Raw genomic sequence first — 20,730 nt, forward strand, 5'->3', positions numbered from 1 at the left:
AGCTTTCACAGATTGTCAGCATGTCACTGCCTGAGGGTAAATATTACAGACGTGGTGAAAGCAAACTCTCTAATCAAGTATCATTTCACTGAGCGAACAATAATTCATTGAACTGCACGGCGGCGTTTTTTAATCAGAACCGAGGGCGTTTATTCCAATATACAATGAAATCAACACTTGTGTCACTCTTAACTTGTAGCTGCTCATTGTAAGGAGTAGAAACGGACTGCTCGGCAGTACACATATTCGTGTTTAGTTATAGGGAACTTTTAGGGACATTACGGAGATATATATTCAGTGCTGCTCTGTGCTACTGGTGAATGACTATAGGACATACTTTCGAACATGTTGCGGGAGAGACGTTTTTTGAGCATTGACGTTCCCCTCTTGTCAGACCATGCAGCATCCTGTCCTCTAAATGAGTGAATGGGCACCCGGATGCAGACATACTATTTAGGCTGAGTTCACATCACCGTTCAGCCTTTCCATTCTCCAGCTCAGTTATAGGAGCAGAAGAACGGAAAGGACGGATTCGGCACATAACTGAACCGAACTGGGCCTACGGACCCCATAGACTATAATGGGGTCCGTTCAGTTACTGCTCAGAGGAAGATTTTTGAAGCGGAGATAAAAGTTGTGCACACAGGACTATTGTCTCCTCCTATAACATACTCCATTATAGTGTATGGGGTCCGTAGGTGATGTGCCGAATCCGTCCTTCCTATAAAGGAGCAGAAGAACGGAAAGGCTGAACGCTGATGTGAACTCAGCCTAACGTTCATGGAGGACTGCCTTCAGGGAGATGCAGAGCCCAGGAGGTCTCTCCTTTTACCCGGGAGCCTTGTGGACATTTTTGTAAAGTTGGCAAGTATACTAATAGGTTTACAATTATTTCAGCTATAGTAATAAAAGTATACATCATTATACGGTTTTTCTATAGCAGCAGGGCCTCATGGCAGAATACTTTGTGCCCTCTTCCTTCCAGTTTTGGCACTCTCTTCTTGCCCCTTTTTACCGCCTGCTAGGTTTCATTGCATCTTATGCATCGGGGCAGCCATACTACTTTGTAAATAACTGTGCCTCTATGTGGAGGATAGAAGGGCAGACCAACATCAGGGGTTTCCTTAGCTGCTCCTTCTCAAGGTGTGTGGTGTTATGTAGGCTGACAAGTAATGGTGATCCCAGTGTAAGTACACATGCCTGCATTACAGTAGTGGGGTTTATATAGCACCCATGTGGCAGTGGTTTTACCCAAGATAGAAATGACCGCTGTGAGAAAAGTACTTTCTTTTAATGTTTGTCTCCTTCCTTACAAACATTCAGACAGTTTTTTTTTCATTTCCAGATCTTGACATCTGTGGCCAGCTTATAGCCAGCCATAGTCCTAAATAACTTAAAGGGAACCTGTCACTTTGAACATGGCGTTTGAGCTGCAGGAGGAGCTGAGCAGACTGATATACAGTTCTGTGGTAAAACTTGTCATTTATTCATTTAAATTCCTTTGGGCACGTCAAGCAGGCGATCCATTGTATAGATGTAGCTGTCAGTCACTGGAATTTAAATGTATAACTTACAGGTTTTACTAAATCTTTTTAAAGAAAATGTGTATATCAATCGGCTCAGCTTCTCCCGCTCTAGAACATGCTGCCTGTAGATTGCCTTGCATTCTCATGACGACAGATTTTAGAAATCTGTTAGGAAAGGGCCGTAAGTAAACAGTTATTTCCCACATAAAATGTTGATGTGAGAAGTTCTTTGCAGTCCCCGAGTCCAGTGACGGATGTTACTGATCTCGCATCCTTTATTTTTTTTTTTAAGTTAGTCTTGGAAACCTTGCTCTGCATGCTGTAGTTAATGCAGACCCTACAAATTTCATCCCATCAAGAAGGTGGACAAACAAAAAGTCTGTGAACTGATTGGAGGAGATATCTTTCATGTTTTGCCGTAGACCATTTCGTGCACAGACCAGCAGTGCTTCTTATAGTGATTCGGTCACCTCTTTTTACCCTATAGAGATGCGGACATGCACGGCTAGATCGCCGCTAGCATGTCCGCAATATACCTGTCCCATAGCTCTGTGTGGTTTTATGGAGTCCAAAAAAATGACTTTATATATATGTAAATCAGCCTGGTAAGGAGCCCAAGGGGCTGCACTAACCGTTCTGGAGCCCAGCCATGCCCCCTGTGAAGGAGTCCAGGAATCTCCTCCTTGCTCACAAAGTCAGGTCGCCGTAATCTCGCGCATGCACAGTTCCTTCCCTGAGGCTGATGCCAGCACAGGGAAGGAACACTATGCCGGCACTGCGCATGCGCGAGCTCACGCATCGCGAGATTACAGCGATCTGACTTTGTGAGCAAGGAGGAGATTCCTGGGCTCCAGAACGGTTAGTACAGCCCCTTGGGCTCCTTACCAGGCTGATTTACATATATATAAAATAATTTTTTACCCTAAATAAACCACACAGATATGGGACAAGTATATTGCGGACATGCTAGCTGTGATCTAGCCGTGCATGTCCGCATCTCTATAGGGCAGGCATCCTCAAACTGCGGCCCTCCAGCTGTTGCAAAACTACAACTCCCAGCATGCCCGAACAGCCTACAGGTATCAGCCTACAGCAGGGCATTGTGGGAGTTGTAGTTTTACAACCGCTGGAGGGCCACAGTTTGAGGATGCCTGCTATAGGGTAAAAAGAGGTGACAGAATCCCTTTATACCTGTCATTCAGTGGTGATGCATCTTAATTTCCCTAGACACTTGGAAGCAGGAAATAGTTCTGTAACGCAGACCGTGTGTTGTTTTTATTGCATGAAGCGCATCTCTGAGCAAAAAATGAAAAAAAAAAACAAAAAAACTTTTGACCTTTACAAAATAGAGACCCAGTGGATTGTAAAGGCTCTCCGGGTGGTCGTGGCAAAATCATCTGAAACATAAAAAAGATATAAATATTTCAACATCACAAAAGTGCCTTACAGTAACTGACTAAGACGCTAAGTTAAGAAGCAAATAAAGTAAAATGTGCCCTTATTTTATCTGTCTTTTCCCCTCTGTTGTGCAGGCTGGCATCCAGATCAATCTGGCAGACCTGTCATTCATAAATGAAGTATATACTCTGTGGCACACGTTAATGCCCTGCAGAGCCATTCATCATCCAAAAGAGACTACTGAAAAGTCGGTGTTGGACAAGACACGGCCCGCAGCTTTGGATTTGGTAAGCTACTAAGTAACTGATGTAAGGACTTCTTAAAGAGCTTAATAAAAGAGGTTTATTGGTTTCATTAGGAGAAACTAAATAAAGTCTTGCAGCTATACCTTTAATGGCTAACATTTAAAAGATATCATACCCGCAAGACTTGTGTAATTTCTCTTAATGAGAGCAGTAAACCAGTTTTGTACTGGCTAAGGCTAGTTTCACACTAGGGTTAAGCCTATATTACACTGCCCAATTTTTAGCGATTGCAGGAGGAAGATCGTGGCGTCTAATAACCATCTGCCGCTGGCAAACCACTAATACAGTATGGGGACGAGCAATGGCATAGAGATCACTCCTTCCCATGCTGCGGAAGAGACTTGTAATAGCAGCGGCCTCCACTAGCGAGCAGGCAATTGCCCGGAGGGAACCCTTCCCTTCAGACAATCTCTTACCACATCGGGATGTGTAATACAGGCTTTAGACATCTCCGGCAGGCTGTTCTAGCAGGGAGCAGCATGCCGGGGTTGTCTGGAATCCTACATTACTTTATGCCTGTCGGGCCCATTAACTATAAGTTTTAGTTCAGCCGATTCTCTGCATATCTGTTGGGTTGTGGTCGGATCTCTGCCGGTCTGCATTATAGTTAAAGGGAATCTGTCACCTGGATTTTGTGTATAGAGCTGAGGACATGGGTTGCTAGATGGCCGCTAGTACATCCGCAATACCCTGTCCCCATAGCTCTGTGTGCTTTTATTGTGTAAAAAAAAAACTATTTGATACATATGCAAATTAACCTGAGATGAGTCAGAGCTTGAAAATATGACTCTTCTCTGGTCACACAAGTAAGATATTACTCTTTTATGTTAATTTGCATATGTATCAAATCGTTTTTTTTACACAATAAAGGCACACAGAGCTATGGGGACTGGGTATTGCGGATGTACTAGCGGCCATCTAGCAACCCATGTCCTCAGCTCTATACCCAAAATCCAGGTGACAGGTTCCCTTTAATGGGGCCTATTTGGTGGCTGGGACCGTGGTAGTGCACATAGGCCAGTGCTTTTTCAATTGTGTGCAAGCACAAACTCTACATAATAAACTGGCAGGAGGGCAAAATGGCAGTATACCCCTATTGGCACACTCAGTTTTTCTATCTTTCAGCAGATTTGTACCTATGAAACTGGCTGACCGGTTAGATGTGCGCTTGGCAGCAGAAGGCATCTGTGTTGGTCCCATGTTCATATGTGCCCGCATTACTGAGAAAAATGGATGTTTTAATATATGCAAATGATCCTCTAGGCTTTGCCATTACACCTAGAAACTCTGCTCTCTCTGAAACTGCTGCACCCTTTAGACTTTGATTTGGGTCAGGCAGTGTAAACAGTCCTGATCAAAGTGGGGGATACGGCAGTTGCACAGAGAGCAGAGCCTCTATGTGTAACGGCAACACCCCGTTGCTCCTAGAGGCTCATTTGCATATTTTAAAACATAATTTTTCTCAGCAATGATGGCACATACAGGGCTCCAGATGGCGACCAAAATGGTCGCCAATGCGACTTAGAATTTACAAATGGCGACTAAAAGACTTTTTAGTCTTGTCGCCATTTGCGACTAGAGCCGCGCCGCAGCTCTGAATACAGCGGCTGGCACAGGAGCTGAACTATCATGTTCTTCTCAGCAGCGCAGTGGAAGAGTCTCTCCCTCCCCCTGTGCTGCTACCGGCGCGGCCAATAAGAAGAGGGACAGGGGGAGGGGCTGTGGCCACTGCGCCACCAATTAAGATAACTGAGCTGTTAATACAAATACAGGAGGCGGGTGCCGGAATCAAATAGCGTCACCCGACCTCTATGACACTGGGAGCGGCACTTGAGGGGTTAACTGCCGCTGATAGCAGCTCCCTGTCATAGAGGTCGGGTGCTGGCTATTTGATTCCGGGCACCCGCCTCCTGTATTTGTATTAACAGGTCAGTCATCTTCATTGGTGACGCAGTGCGCCCCCCCCCCCCTCCCAGTATAATAAACATTGAGTGCGGCCCCCCCGGTATAATAAACATTGAGTGCGGCCCCCCCCCCCAGTATAATAAACATTGAGTACGCCCCCCCCAGTATAATAAACATTGAGTGCGCCCCCCCCCGTATAATAAACATTGTGCCCCCCCCCCCCCAGTATAATAAACATTGTGCCCCCCCCCCCCCCCAAGTATAATAAACATTGGTGGTGCAGTGGGAAGTGCCAATGAGGGTTAAAAAAAATAAAAATTAACTCACCTTCTCCAATTGATCGCGCAGCTGCCGGTCTCCTGTTCTTTCTTCAGGACCTGTGGTGACGTCACTGAGCTCCATCACATGGTCCATTACCATGGTGATGGATCATGTGATGACAGGTCCTGAAGAAAGAACAGGAGACCGGCTGCTACGCGATCAATTGGAGGAGGTGAGTTAATTTTATTTTATTTTTTTATTTTTTTTTTAACCCTCATTGGCACTGCCCACCAATGTTTATATGTTTATTATACTAGGGAGGGGGGGGGGGGGGCGCACTGCGCCCCCAATGTTTATTATACTGGGGTGTTGGGGAGGGGGGGCACACTGCGCCACCAATGTTTATATGTTTATTATACTAGGGAGGGGGGGGCGCACTGCGCCACCAATGTTTATTATGTTGGGGGAGGCGCACTGCGCCACCAATGTTTATTATATTGGGGTGTATATAATGTTTATTATATTGACCTTCTACTACACATTCTGCATTAAAGAATGCTATTATTTTCCCTTATAACCATGTTGTTATAAGGGAAAGTAATACAGTGAATAGACTTTCATCCTAGCAACCATGCGTGAAAATCGCACGGTTCAACCGGAAGGATGGATCCGGCATTCCGGTATTTTAAATGCCGGATACAGCACGTATACATTCCTATGGGAAAAAATGCCGAATCCGTCATTCAGGCAAATCTTCAGTTTTTTTCGCCAGAGATAAAACCGTAGAATGCTGCGGTTTTATCTTTTGCCTGATCAGTCAAAAAGACTGACCTGAAGACATCTTTTCCGGTATAGAGCCCCTGTGACGGAACTCTATGCCGGAAATGAAAAAGCTAGTGTGAAAGTACCCTAAAATATTAAGTTTAAATCCCCCCTTTCCCAATTTTACATATAAAATATATAAACAATAAATAAACATATTACATAGCGCTGCGTCTGAAAAGTCCAAACTATTAAATTTTAAAAAAAATTCTCCTATGCGGTGAGCATTCGCCATTTTTAGTCACCTTGTCACCCCAAAAAATAGCATAGGACTGTTCTATTATGGGCCGAACGTTTCATAAAATGCGAAATGCACGCAGCTTTTTTTGGTGTTTTCTTTTTTTTTTGCACGGTATTGAGTATCGCAATACTTTTTTATGGTGACGAAAGCGAATCAAAACTTTGGTATCGAAACAACCCTACGCCGATCTGATCGGCGTAGCATTGTCACGATACCAACATTTTGATTCAGTTTTGATTTGGCGACTAAAAATTTTTTTGGGCTCCTAAATTTTTCAGTTCAGGAGCCAATGGCTACTAGGAATTTTTTTTAGTCTGGAGCACTGACATATGAACATTTGACCCACACAGATGCCTTCTGCTGCCAAGTGCACATGCAATAGGTCCGCCAGTTTGTGGGAGATATTCACAAGTGTGAATTAAAGGCAAAGGGACACCTTCTAGGCAATTTTTTTTTTTTTTTTTGTAAATTGTTAGTAAAAAGCAATTTGGCTTTCATTAAGGCCTCATGCACACGACCGTTGTGTGCATCCGTGGCCGTTGTGCCGTTTTCCGTTTTTTTTCGCGGACCCATTGACTTTCAATGGGTCCGTGGAAAAATCGGAAAATGCACCGTTTTGCAGCAGAGACTGTGATCCGTGTATCCTGTCCGTCAAAAAAATATGACCTGTCCTATTTTTTTGACGGACAACGGTTCACGGACCCATTCAAGTCAATGGGTCCGTGAAAGAACACGGATGCACACAAGATTGGCATCCGTGTCCGTAGGTTACTTTCATACAGACGGATCCAAAGATCCGTCTGCATAAAAGCTTTTTCAGATCTAAGTTTTCACTTCGTGAAAACTCAGATCCGACAGTATATTCTAACACAGAAGCGTTCCCATGGTGATGGGGACGCTTCTAGTTAGAATACACTACAAACTGTGTACAAGACTGCCCCCTGCTGCCTGGCAGCACCCGATCTCTTACAGGGGGCCGTGATCAGCACAATTAACCCCTTCAGGTGCGGCACCTGAAAGGGTTAATTGTACTATCATATTCCCCTGTAAGAGATCAGGGCTGCCAGGCAGCAGGGGGCAGACCCCCCCCCCCCCCTCCCCAGTTTGAATATCATTGGTGGCCAGTGCGGCCCCCCCCCCTTCTATTGTAATAATTTGTTGGTGGCACAGTGTGCGCCCCCCCCCCTCCCTCCCTCCCTCTATTGTAATAATTTGTTGGTGGCACAGTGTGCGCCCCCCCCTCCCTCTATAGCATTAACAACATTGGTGGCCAGTGTGCGGCCTCCCATCTCCCCCCCCCCCCCCATCATTGGTGGCAGCGGAGTTCCGATCGGAGTCCCAGTTTAATCGCTAGGGCTCCGATCGGTAACCATGGCAACCAGACGCTACTACAGTCTTGGTTGCCATGGTTACTTAGCAATAGTACAATAGTAGAAGATTCATACTTACCTGCTGCTGGCTGCTGCTGCGATGTTCGTGTCCGGCCGGGAGCTCCACCTACTGGTAATTGACAGGTCTGTGCGGCGCATTGCTAAATGAACTGTCACTTACCAGTAGGAGGAGCTCCCGGCCGGACACAGACATCGCAGCTCCCAGGTAAGTATGAATCTTTTACTATTGCACTATTGCTAGTAACCCGCTGCCACCAATGATCGGGGGGGGGGGGATGGGAGGCCGCACACTGGCCACCAATGTTGTTAATGCTATAGAGGGAGGGGGGGCCGATCGGGGGGGACGCTTCAAGTTAAAATATACCATCGGATTGGAGAAAACTCCGATCCGATGGTATAAAAGGAACTCCAGACTTTACATTGAAAGTCAATGGGGACGGATCCGTTTGAAATGGCACCATATTGTGTCAACGTCAAACGGATCCGTCCCCATTGACTTGCATTGTAATTCAGGACGGATCCGTTTGGCTCCGCACGGCCAGGCGGACACCAAAAATACTTTTTTTTCATGTCCGTGGATCCTCCAAAAATCAAGGAAGACCCACGGACGAAAAAACGGTCACGGATCACGGGAAAACGGAACCCCGTTTTGCGAACCGCAAAAAAATACGGTCGTGTGCATGAGGCCTAAAGATGTTCAGCCGTTTCTGAGATATAAGGATTAAAAATCGGTCTGTTTGCAAGCTGTCACTTTCTGCTTTCTTTGAATCCCATCATCTGAGGACTCATGTGTGGCTCTTATCTCTGGTCTTCTAACCTCATAAACTCTCATTATAGCCTAATTCTTGTCAAACTGATAAGAATATGGCTTAAAAGTGTTTTTGAGGTCACGTGATCAAAGATGAAATGACTGGATTCCAAAAAAAATAAAGTAAAAACTTGCAAACAGACTGATTTTGAACCCTTGTTCTCAGAAACGTCTGAAGATTATTAATAAAGACCAATTGGAAAAAATTATTTTTAAGAAGTAAAATGCGATCATAAAAAAAGCCTCCGAAGGTGTCCATATCCTTAATTAATCATTGATCATTAAGGAAAGTTAAAGTTTCTGGAATCACTTTGTACCTTTTTTCTTCAGACTTAAAGATGAGAGCAGTTGACTCCTGTCATCTGATATCTGCCTTTGAAGTTTGAGTGTAAAAGAATAGCCCAACATCTGAAATTTGACTGGTTTTATTTCAGAGGTTGTGTACTGTTTCATTCTGCCGCAGTGGCTGATACCTGATGACAGAAGTCAAACAGAATTTCATTTAAAGATCAGGGAGCTGTAGTTATAATTGCTCTTCTTCTCCTGCCTGCCTTTCCTTTGATGATGAACTGCTGACTGCTTTTACTTGATTTTCTGCTAGGATGCTGTGTCAGCGTTGCTAGAGAGGACATCTGCTGAGTTGGAAGCAGTGGAACAAGAATTGGCCCAGGAAGAAGCCAGTGAGGGTGATCAGGAGCAGATGTGTCCTGTAGAGGAATGGTAACTCATTAGCTCTAAGCCCCGAATCCTAGGGGAACCACTAAATCTGTATAGTTTGTTGTTAAGTTTACTGTCCTGTAATCTGTGTATCACCTTATTAACATGGGCATGGACCGGAGTGGAGATTTAATATTAGTGTGTTGTCTGAAGTTTTATATTTTAGTAACCTTAAAGTAGACCAATAACTGCTTTATAGGCAGCGGAGCGGATACCATCACATTGTACTTCTGCTAGGGAGTTGTCTCTGAATTCTACTCAAACATATTTATGTCCATGTCCGTTCCAGTTTTTTTTTGCCTGTATGTGGAACAATTTTCCTCAGTGGGGCCGCAAAAAAAAAAAAAAAAACTCTGAAGAAATTACTCTGTGTGCATTTCATGTCCGTATGTTCGCGTGTCTGTTTCACAAAAAATTAGAACATGTCCTTTTATTATCCGCATTATGGACAAGATTAGGACTGTTGTATTACGGCTAGCTGTTCCGTTCAGCAGAATGCTCATGGGCCAGTATCTGTGTTTTGCGGATCCGCAAATGGCGGACCGCAGAACATCAGCAGTCTTGTGCATGAGCCCTTATTCTCATCCAAGGCCAGCTTCAGGTGTACATGTGGCCTTGGATAAAGGTCAAGAGTGGGCCCTACTTTCTCCATTATATGTAGAGTATGTTTACCAGATTACGTTGGGTTCCACCCACCAAGCCCCTTGACCCATTGCTCCTGTTGCCTCCCATCAGTGTTTAAAGTACTTGTAAGCAGAACTTAATTGGACTGCCTATGTTCTCATATTATAGAGCAGAAGCATGTAGGACAATGGGGAAGATCAGCGAGTGCTCCAGGATCAACATCTTTGACACTTTTGTTTAGATGTTGGTCATTAGCATCTTGGTCATGCCTTTCTGTTGCACATTATATGAGAAGAAATGAGGAGGGTGCTTTCTAATTACATGGTTTATTAAAGAGGACCTTTCATGGGTCTAAACATTGTAAGATAACTATCTGGACATGTGAGCTGCGCCCGGGGATCTCACTGCACTTACTATTATCCCTGGGCGCCGCTCAGTTCGCCCACTGTGGCCCCGTTACCTTCTCCCGCGCTGTATGGAAATTGCAACTATCGGTTCACCAGGGAGGAGTCTGCCCTGTTTCTCCCTGGGCGTTCCTTCTCCCTGGCTGTAGCGCTGTCCAATCGCAGCGCAGAGCTCACAGCCTGGGAGAAGGAACGCCCAGGGAGAAACAGGGCAGACTCCTCCCTGGTGAACCGATAGTAGCAATTACCATACAGCGCGGGAGAAGGTAACGGGGCCACAGTGGGCGAACGGAGCGGCGCCCAGGGATAATAAGTGTAGTGAGATCCCTGGGCGCCGCTCTACATGTCCAGATAGTTATCTTACAATGTTCAGACCCATGAAAGGTTCTCTTTAAACTAAATAACTTTTATTATAGTAAAAAAAAAAAAAAAAAAAAAGTTAGCTTTTAAATCTGGAAATAGTTTTAGATTTTACCTCTGAAAAACAGTCCAGCTGCAGATAAAATGGAAAATATGAGGCACACCAATGCTTCACACAGGTTATATTTTAATAGTGTTTCTTTTCCTTTCAACCTTTTACTAATGGCCCTTGGAATCACCAGTGTTGGGTCTAGAAGAAGCATGCCCAAACCCACCATGACTCTTTAGTAACCTGTGCCACACGCAGCTTATAAGGTGGAGGACAGTAGCCAGAGATCTGCATGGTGGCCTACTGTAAAGGCATCTGATCCTGACATGTTGCCTTCAAAGAGCACTTTCATTAATTTTACATATAACCTAGGAAAGTGTACGATACCCCTAAAGTGCACTTGGCACTGCCAATGTCTATCCTTTCTGCTGCAGCTCAGTGGGCATGTCCATTCTGCTGCAGCTCTCCCTATCACAATTCAGGAGACATTTGAAGAACGAAACTGAGCATGTGCGGCCATCTCAGTGAGGCGAACATAAAAAAAAAAAACAGCAGGTGGCACCATACAGATACGTCTTATTGAATAACTCAGTGACTATGCAAATTTTTTAATTACATGCAAGTACAAAAATATTCAGATCCAGGTGCTGGTTTGAAAACTGAATTTTCCGTGGGACAACCCATTGAATAGCATTATTCAAGTCTATCTTGTCGTTTCAACCTCTCCTAAATTGTATTTAGGGTAGAAATACCAGCAGAGGAGTCATTTGATGCCCTGGATGAACATTGCACCACTGAACTTTTGGAGGACTATTACTCGCCACCACTGCAGTTGAATGTTGACCCAGAAGAGGAGCACAGAGAACCCTATGAAGAAACAAATAGCTGGGATCCCACCTCCACTGCTCCTCCTGCTGCCGAGCTTCCAACCCTGGTAAAATTGTTGTTTTGTAATATAATAATGTACTTCAGCACATTTGGTGGGAATCGCAGAGAGGTCACTTTAGCAGACTCCATATGCAGTACAAATGTAGGCCATTAAGGTTGTAATAGATCATATATTCTTGAAAGTCTCTTGGTAATTATGGTTCTCTCCGATTTAAAATGGTTTTCCAAGGTTTTAATATTGAGAACCTATCATCCGGATAGGTCATCAGTATCTGATCAGTAGGGGTCTGGCACAGGCATTCCTGTAAGCGCTGCTGCCTTCTCCATGCCCACCAAGCACAGCGCTGTACATTGTATAGCGGCTGTGCTTGGTATCGCAGTTTAGCACCATTTACTTCCATGGGGCCGAGGTGCGCCTAGGCCATGTGACCGATGAACGTGCCTAGTCGGACCCCCATTGACCAGATACTGATGACCTATCCAGAGGATAGGTCATCAGTATTAAAATCTAAAAAAAAGTATTACTGTGTCAGTGGATAGTTATAGAAAGGACAGTGTAACTATTGGTTTATGACCAAATCAAAAGCATTGAAATTTTTGTCCTAGTCCCTAGCCAATGTGTCTCCCAGCTTCTACCTGCTTCATTTAACAGATACGTTATACAGTGCTTAAAGCAATAAATGATTAGACGTGTAAATATTAATCTGGAGGTCACACAAGGTCTGTAAAGTTAATAAGTGGAGAGATTTTATTTCTCTCCAAGCTAAACATCCTTATTTTCTCTTAGGCCTCTTTCACACTTGCGTTGTTGGGATCCGGCATGCACTTCCGTTGCCGGAGGTGCCCGCCGGATCCGGAAAAACGCAAGTGTACTGAAAGCATTTGAAGACGGATCCGTCTTCAAAATGCTTTCAGTGTTACTATGGCACCCAGGACGCTATTAAAGTCCTGGTTGCCATAGTAGGAGCGGGGGAGCGGTATACTTACAGTCCGTGCGGCTCCCGGGGCGCTCCAGAATGACGTCAGAGCGCCCCATGCGCATGGATGACGTGATCCATGTGATCCATGTGATCACGTGATCCATGCACTTGGGGCGCCCTGACGTCACTCTGGAGCGCCCCGGGAGCCGCACGGACGGTAAGTATGCTGCTCCCCACTACACTTTACCATGGCTGCCAGGACTTTAGCGTCCTGGCAGCCATGGTAACCACTCTGAAAAAGCTAAATGTCGGGTCCGGCAATGCGCCGAAACGACGTTTAGCTTAAGTCCGGATCAATGCCTTTCAATGGGCATTAATTCCGGATCCGGCCTTGCGGCAAGTCTTCAGGATTTTTGGCCGGAGCAAAAAGCGCAGCACGCTGCGGTATTTTCTCCGGCCAAAAAACGTTCCGTTCCGGAACTGAAGACATCCTGATGCATCCTGAACGGATTTCTCTCCATTCAGAATGCATGGGGATAAAACTGATCAGGATTCTTCCGGCATAGAGCCCCGACGACGGAACTCTATGCCGGAAGAAAAGAACGCAGGTGTGAAAGAGCCCTTAGGCAGGTTTGAATATGGAACAGGAATGGCAGAATGGCAGTTTTTTAAATGAACCTGTTCTATAGGGAAACTTATTCCCAGGAGCACCAGCTGTGTGTATTTTGTGTATGTATGTGTGTGTATGTATATGTGTGTATGTATATGTGTGTATGTATATGTATATATATATATTAGATTCGGTTTCGATACCATAAAAAAGTATTTCGATATTCGATACCACGCAGAAAAAAAACACAAAAAAACTATTGATTATTTAAACGTAAAACGTTGATTAAATCAAACAGAAAAACCTCACTTACTATTAATGTGAGGCACATGGGGTCTAGTCCAAAAGCGTGTGCCTAGCCTGACATTAAAAATAAGTGACCCCATCATGTTTAAAACATGGTAGTGGCAAGATTGTGGTTAATGAGTCACATTAACCCCAAATCGTGCTGGCTGCCTGATGCATGTTTTTTGCCTGCCTTTATTTTGAGGCAGGCTTAGGCTAGGGCTACACACTTTTTTGTAGCACGACTGATTGATTTTAATCATTGAATGACAGCAGCAATTCAAATGAATGCAATCTTATGGACTGCAGCTGTCATTCAATGTTCAGTTAAAATCAATAGTTAAAATCGATAAGTCGTGCTACAAAAAGTCGCAGTGTAGCCCTATCCTAATACTCTTGCACTGCTCGCATATACACACTATACATTATGAAGTCACTGTCACATATACACACTATGCAGTCACTGCCCCACACCCCCACTGTCACATAAACACACTATACACTATGTAGTCACCCCCCATCCCCCTATACACACAGTGCAGTGTCCCCCACCTTCCTCTTCCCGGGAAACCTAAGAGCCCAGGCAGAAGCACGTGTCTTTACTCTCCAGTGTAAACTGCAGACAGGGAGGGTCTATTATCTGATTGGCCTACCTGACTCGCTTTCTCTCTTTTATTGGCCGAGCTGCTCGTCCTTCATTCCTGCTGCCCTGATATACAGCGAGTGGCAGCGCCTGGGTAACCGTTTCCTTTCCAGATCAGAGCTGTCCCTGTTAACTCTTTCAGTGCAACACAGGAACTTCTAGTAACCTTTTTTCCACAGTTAAGCTACTAGAACTATCGGCCCTGCAGTGCTGCGCTGTCATTATCATACACTGTGTATGGTAATGACAGCCCTGCTGTGCTCTTGTTGCGATAATGAGAGCGCAGCAGGGTCAGCAGCCTGCGATATGTATTACAGACTGTAGCACACAGCGCAGGTCAGGGCTGTCCTGATCATACACAGTGTATGGTAATAGTGCAGCAGGGCAGCCAGCCCACTGCATAGTAAAAGCCCACGTCCCTCCTCCTGCATTAATTACCCGCCCATTCATTGGCCTCAGCGGTGACCGCGTCCATCCTCTCTACCGTCTGGCCGGAGAGAACTTGTGCGGCACATGCCATGTTCTCTTATAGGAGGAGATCCTAGGCTGCGCAATAGCGCAGTCTAGTATCGAAGAAATAAGCATCACAGTAGCAACTGGTGTACAAGTATCGATTATGCTGGAGCCTTTCTCAAGGCTTGAGAAAGGCTCCAGCATAGAGCCGAAACGACGTTGCATGTCCTACTTGGGTAATTGCTTATATCCACATTGGGCCAGCTGCACCCTCTTGTTAGCATCAGAGACGGTGCTGCCACTTTTTTTCTTTATATATATATTATACACTGCTCAAAAAAATAAAGGGAACACTTAAACAACACAATGTAACTCCAAGTCAATCATACTTCTGTGAAATCAAACTGTCCACTTGGGAAGCAACACTGAGTGACAATCAATTTCACATGCTGTTGTGCAAATGGGATAGACAACAGGTGGAAATTATAGGCAATTAGCAAGACACCCCCAATAAAGGTGTGGTTCTGCAGGTGGTGACCACAGACCACTTCTCAGTTCCTATGCTTCCTGGCTGATGTTTTGGTCACTTTTGAAGGCTGGCGGTGCTTTCACTCTAGTGGTAGCATGAGACGGAGTCTACAACCCACACAAGTGGCTCAGGTAGTGCAGCTTATCCAGGATGGCACATCAATGCGAGCTGTGGCAAGAAGATTTGCTGTGTGTGTCAGCGTAGTGTCCAGAGCATGGAGGCGCTACCAGGAGACAGGCCAGTGCATCAGGAGACGTGGAGGATGCCGTAGGAGGGCAACAACCCAGCAGCAGGACCGCTACCTCCGCCTTTGTGCAAGGAGGAACAGGAGGAGCACTGCCAGAGCCCTGCAAAATGACCTCCAGCAGGCCACAAATGTGCATTTGTCTGCTCAAACGGTCAGAAACAGACTCCATGAGGGTGATATGAGGGCCCGACATCCACAGGTGGGGGTTGTGCTTACAGCCCAACACCGTGCAGGACGTTTGGCATTTGCTAGAGAACACCAAGATTGGCAAATTCGCCACTGGCGCCCTGTGCTCTTCACAGATGAAAGCAGGTTCACACTGCGCACATGTGACAGACGTGACAGAGTATGGAGACGCCGTGGAGAACGTTCTGCTGCCTGCAACATCCTCCAGCATGACCGGTTTGGCATTGGGTCAGTAATGGTGTGGGGTGGCATTTCTTTGGAGGGCCGCATAGCCCTCCATGTGCTCGCCAGAGGTAGCCTGACTGCCATTAGGTACCGAGATGAGATCCTCAGACCCCTTGTGAGACCATATGCTGGTGCGGTTGGCCCTGGGTTCCTCCTAATGCAAGACAGTGCTAGACCTCATGTGGCTGGAGTGTGTCAGCAGTTCCTGCAAGATGAAGGCATTGATGCTATGGACTGGCCCGCCTGTTCCCCAGACCTGAATCCAATTGAGCACATCTGGGACATCATGTCTCGCTCTATCCACCAACGTCATGTTGCACCAGAGACTGTCCAGGAGTTGGCAGATGCTTTAGTCCAGGTCTGGGAGGAGATCCCTCAGGAGACCGTCCGCCACCTCATCAGGAGCATGCACAGGCGTTAATTCTACGTGGCATTGATTCAACAAGGTGCTGATAGCATTCTTTAGAAATGTTGACCCATATTGATAGGATAGCATCTTGCAGTTGATGGAGATTTGAGGGATGCACATCCAGGGCACGAAGCTCCCGTTCCACCACATCCCAAAGATGCTCTATTGAGTTGAGATCTGGTGACTGTGGGGGCCATTTTAGTACAGTAAACTCATTGTCATGTTCAAGAAACCAATTTGAAGTGATTCGAGCTTTGTGACATGGTGCATTATCCTGCTGGAAGTAGCCATCAGAGGATGGATACATGTTCTCATTCTGTTTACGCCAAATTCGGACTCTACCATTTGAATGTCTCAACAGAAATCGAGACTCATCAGACCAGGCAACATTTTTCCAGTCTTCAACAGTCCAATTTTGGTGAGCTCGTGCAAATTGTAGCCTCTTTTTCCTATTTGTAGTGAAGATGAGTGGTACCCGGTGGGGTCTTCTGCTTTTGTAGCCCATCCGCCTCAAGGTTGTGCGTGTTGTGGCTTCACAAATGCTTTGCTGCATACCTCGGTTGTAACGAGTGGTTATTTCAGTCAACGTTGCTCTTCTATCAGCATGAATCAGTCGGCCCATTCTCCTCTGACCTCTAGCATCCACAAGGCATTTTTGCCCACAGGACTGCCGCATACTGGAGGTTTTTCCCTTTTCACACCATTCTTTGTAAACCCTAGAAATGGTTGTGCGTGAAAATCCCAGTAACTGAGCAGATTGTGAAATACTCAGACCGGCCCGTCTGGCACCAACAACCATGCCACGCTCAAAATTGCTTCAATCACCTTTCTTTCCCATTCTGACATTCAGTTTGGAGTTCAGGAGATTGTCTTGACCAGGACCACCCCCCTAAATGCATTGAAGCAACTGCCATGTGATTGGTTGACTAGATAATTGCATTAATAAGAAATAGAACAGGTGTTCCTAATAATTCTTTAGGTGAGTGTGTGTGTATGTATGTATGTATGTGTATATATATATATATATATATATATATATATATATATATATATATATACAGGGAGTGCAGAATTATTAGGCAAGTTGTATTTTTGAGGATTAATTTTATTATTGAACAACAACCATGTTCTCAATGAACCCAAAAAACTCATTAATATCAAAGCTGAATATTTTTGGAAGTAGTTTTTAGTTTGTTTTTAGTTTTAGCTATTTTAGGGGGATATCTGTGTGTGCAGGTCACTATTACTGTGCATAATTATTAGGCAACTTAACAAAAAACAAATATATACCCATTTCAATTATTTATTTTTACCAGTGAAACCAATATAACATCTCAACATTCACAAATATACATTTCTGACATTCAAAAACAAAACAAAAACAAATCAGTGACCAATGTAGCCACCTTTCTTTGCAAGGACACTCAAAAGCCTGCCATCCATGGATTCTGTCAGTGTTTTGATCTGTTCACCATCAACATTGCGTGCAGCAGCAACCACAGCCTCCCAGACACTGTTCAGAGAGGTGTACTGTTTTCCCTCCTTGTAAATCTCACATTTGATGATGGACCACAGGTTCTCAATGGGGTTTAGATCAGGTGAACAAGAAGGCCATGTCATTAGATTTTCTTCTTTTATACCCTTTCTTGCCAGCCACGCTGTGGAGTACTTGGACGCGTGTGATGGAGAATTGTCCTGCATGAAAATCATGTTTTTCTTGAAGGATGCAGACTTCTTCCTGTACCACTGCTTGAAGAAGGTGTCTTCCAGAAACTGGCAGTAGGACTGGGAGTTGAGCTTGACTCCATCCTCAACCTGAAAAGGCCCCACAAGCTCATCTTTGATGATACCAGCCCAAACCAGTACTCCACCTCCACCTTGCTGGCGTCTGAGTCGGACTGGAGCTCTCTGCCCTTTACCAATCCAGCCACGGGCCCATCCATCTGGCCCATCAAGACTCACTCTTATTTCATCAGTCCATAAAACCTTAGAAAAATCAGTCTTGAGATATTTCTTGGCCCAGTCTTGACGTTTCAGCTTGTGTGTCTTGTTCAGTGGTGGTCGTCTTTCAGCCTTTCTTACCTTGGCCATGTCTCTGAGTATTGCACACCTTGTGCTTTTGGGCACTCCAGTGATGTTGCAGCTCTGAAATATGGCCAAACTGGTGGCAAGTGGCATCTTGGCAGCTGCACGCTTGACTTTTCTCAGTTCATGGGCAGTTATTTTGCGCCTTGGTTTTTCCACACGCTTCTTGCGACCCTGTTGACTATTTTGAATGAAACGCTTGATTGTTCGATGATCACGCTTCAGAAGCTTTGCAATTTTAAGAGTGCTGCATCCCTCTGCAAGATATCTCACTATTTTTGACTTTTCTGAGCCTGTCAAGTCCTTCTTTTGACCCATTTTGCCAAAGGAAAGGAAGTTGCCTAATAATTATGCACACCTAATATAGGGTGTTGATGTCATTAGACCACACCCCTTCTCATTACAGAGATGCACATCACCTAATATGCTTAATTGGTAGTAGGCTTTCGAGCCTATACAGCTTGGAGTAAGACAACATGCATAAAGAGGATGATGTGGTCAAAATACTAATTTGCCTAATAATTCTGCACGCAGTGTATATATATATATATATATATATAATTTCCCAGAGTTTAGTGAAATCAAATTATTTTCTTTAGCCATCAGATTTGCAGAATGTTTAATTTTTTCTGTTCTGTGACAAATAGATTGAACAATTATGACGTTGTAGATTGATACCATTATCTCGTTCTGTTCTGTTTTTTTTCTTGTACTTGAATCAAAGGTCGACAAAGAAACAAATACAGAAGAAGCCATTCATGAAAATATTTCAGTCCGGCCCAAGGACAGAAGTAACCTTGGATCAAGACAGCGACCGTTTGTGCGAAACAGCATGATCGTCCGGTCTCAAACGTTCTCTCCTGGAGAGAAGAACCAGTACATATGTAGGGTAAGATAGAAGTTATTTTTATTCTACAGCCTGACATTTTTTTTAGCCATAGATTTTGTTTTGGGAGGAAAAAATCAAGCATGTGTTCCCCTTTCCAACATAAAATGTTAGCTTTTTCCCTTTATAAAGGTGACCATAAAGTTTAGATAATTGTTGGCAGATCAAAGCAGCAGATCTGCGGATAAGCTAATGTCTGCGACCGTCTATAGACAGCAGGTTGTCGGTACCTGCCACCAAAATTGCGTAGATTGGACCAGTTGGGCTAGCCTTCATGTCCTGTGCTCATCAATGAAATGGGACAGCCATGACTCTGTCGCCGATTTATTGGCTATCATTCCTTGGACCACTTTTGGTAGGTACCTAACCACTGCATACCAGAAGTACCCCACAAGACCTGCCATTTCGGAGAACCTCTGACCCTGTTACAACTTGTCCCTTGTCATATTAGTTTTTTAATGTTATGGCTAATCAGTTTTAGAGGTGAGCGAACTTGTGTTTTCAACTTCGGCGTACAAGGTTCGGGTTATCTAAGGATTCCGTTATGAATTCAGTGGTAGCGGGATCCATAACGGAATTCTTAGATAACCTGAACTTTGTACGCTGAACTTGAAGTTCACTCATCACTAATCAATTTCTTATGATACATTCATGATGAGGGACTTGCAGGGCAATTTGTGATGGTTAAATAAAAAGGTTTCCTGCTTTGGAAAATTCCTGCATGTTGGAAGGGTCTCTTGACAATAGACTCGTTACAAAGTATGCTCCTGCTGGGACCCCCAGTGAACAGCTAGAATCTGTGGGGAAAGTAAACTCTAAGGGGGTCATTTATTAACCTGCAATATACTTATATAAGGCTTATTTCAGGCGCAGATTGTGGCGCAACTGTCAGTTTCGCCGCAATTTGCAACTTTTCCCCACTGACGCCAGGTCTAAAAAAGTGGGCGTGGCGTGAGTGGGGAAGGGGATGGGCCGGCAGGCTTATCTCATTCATCACTTTCTACGCCTGGTTTAGGCGTAAAAAATGGTCTAAATGTAAACCAGCTAAAACGCCGATCTTAATAAATGACTCCCTAAGGCCCTTGCAGACGAGCGATACGGATTAGGTCTGGATGCGTTCAGTTTGAAGAAGCGCAATTTCGCAAGCAAGTTCATTCAGTGTTGCCTGCGATTGTGTTCAGTTTTTATCGCGCGGGGAAAATGCGCATTGATGCGTTTTTCACACGCTTGATAAAAAACTGAAGGTTTACAAACAGCATCCCTTAGCAACCATTTGTGAAAAACGCATCGCATCCGCACTTGCTTGCGGATGCAATGCGATTTTCAAGCGGCCCCATTCACTTCTATGGGGCCAGCGTTGCGTGAAAAATCCCCATTCACTTCTATGCTGCGATTTTCTCGCAACGCACAAGTGATGCGTGCAAAACAACGCTCATGTACACAGACCCATTGAAATGAATGGGTCCGGATTCAGTGCGGGCGCAATGCGTTCGCATCACGCATTGCACCCGCGCGGAATACTCGCTTGTGTGAAAAGGGTTTAAGTGTTTGGT

At 44.9% G+C, this 20,730-nt stretch overlaps 1 protein-coding gene across 2 annotated transcripts in view; it reads left to right on the forward strand.

Moving 5' to 3' along the window:
* WWC2 (WW and C2 domain containing 2) overlaps positions 1-20,730 on the forward strand; it is a 204,032-nt gene that overhangs the window by 172,396 nt on the left and 10,906 nt on the right. For both annotated transcript variants that reach the window (XM_040418707.1, XM_040418708.1), the window contains 4 exons: positions 3,059-3,211; positions 9,259-9,377; positions 11,553-11,745; positions 19,016-19,180. In XM_040418707.1, coding sequence (XP_040274641.1) covers positions 3,059-3,211; positions 9,259-9,377; positions 11,553-11,745; positions 19,016-19,180 — 630 coding nt within the window. The remainder of the gene's footprint in view (positions 1-3,058; positions 3,212-9,258; positions 9,378-11,552; positions 11,746-19,015; positions 19,181-20,730) is intronic.

This window comes from Bufo bufo, chromosome 2 (genome assembly GCF_905171765.1).
Source record: "Bufo bufo chromosome 2, aBufBuf1.1, whole genome shotgun sequence".
NCBI classification, from domain to species: domain Eukaryota; kingdom Metazoa; phylum Chordata; class Amphibia; order Anura; family Bufonidae; genus Bufo; species Bufo bufo.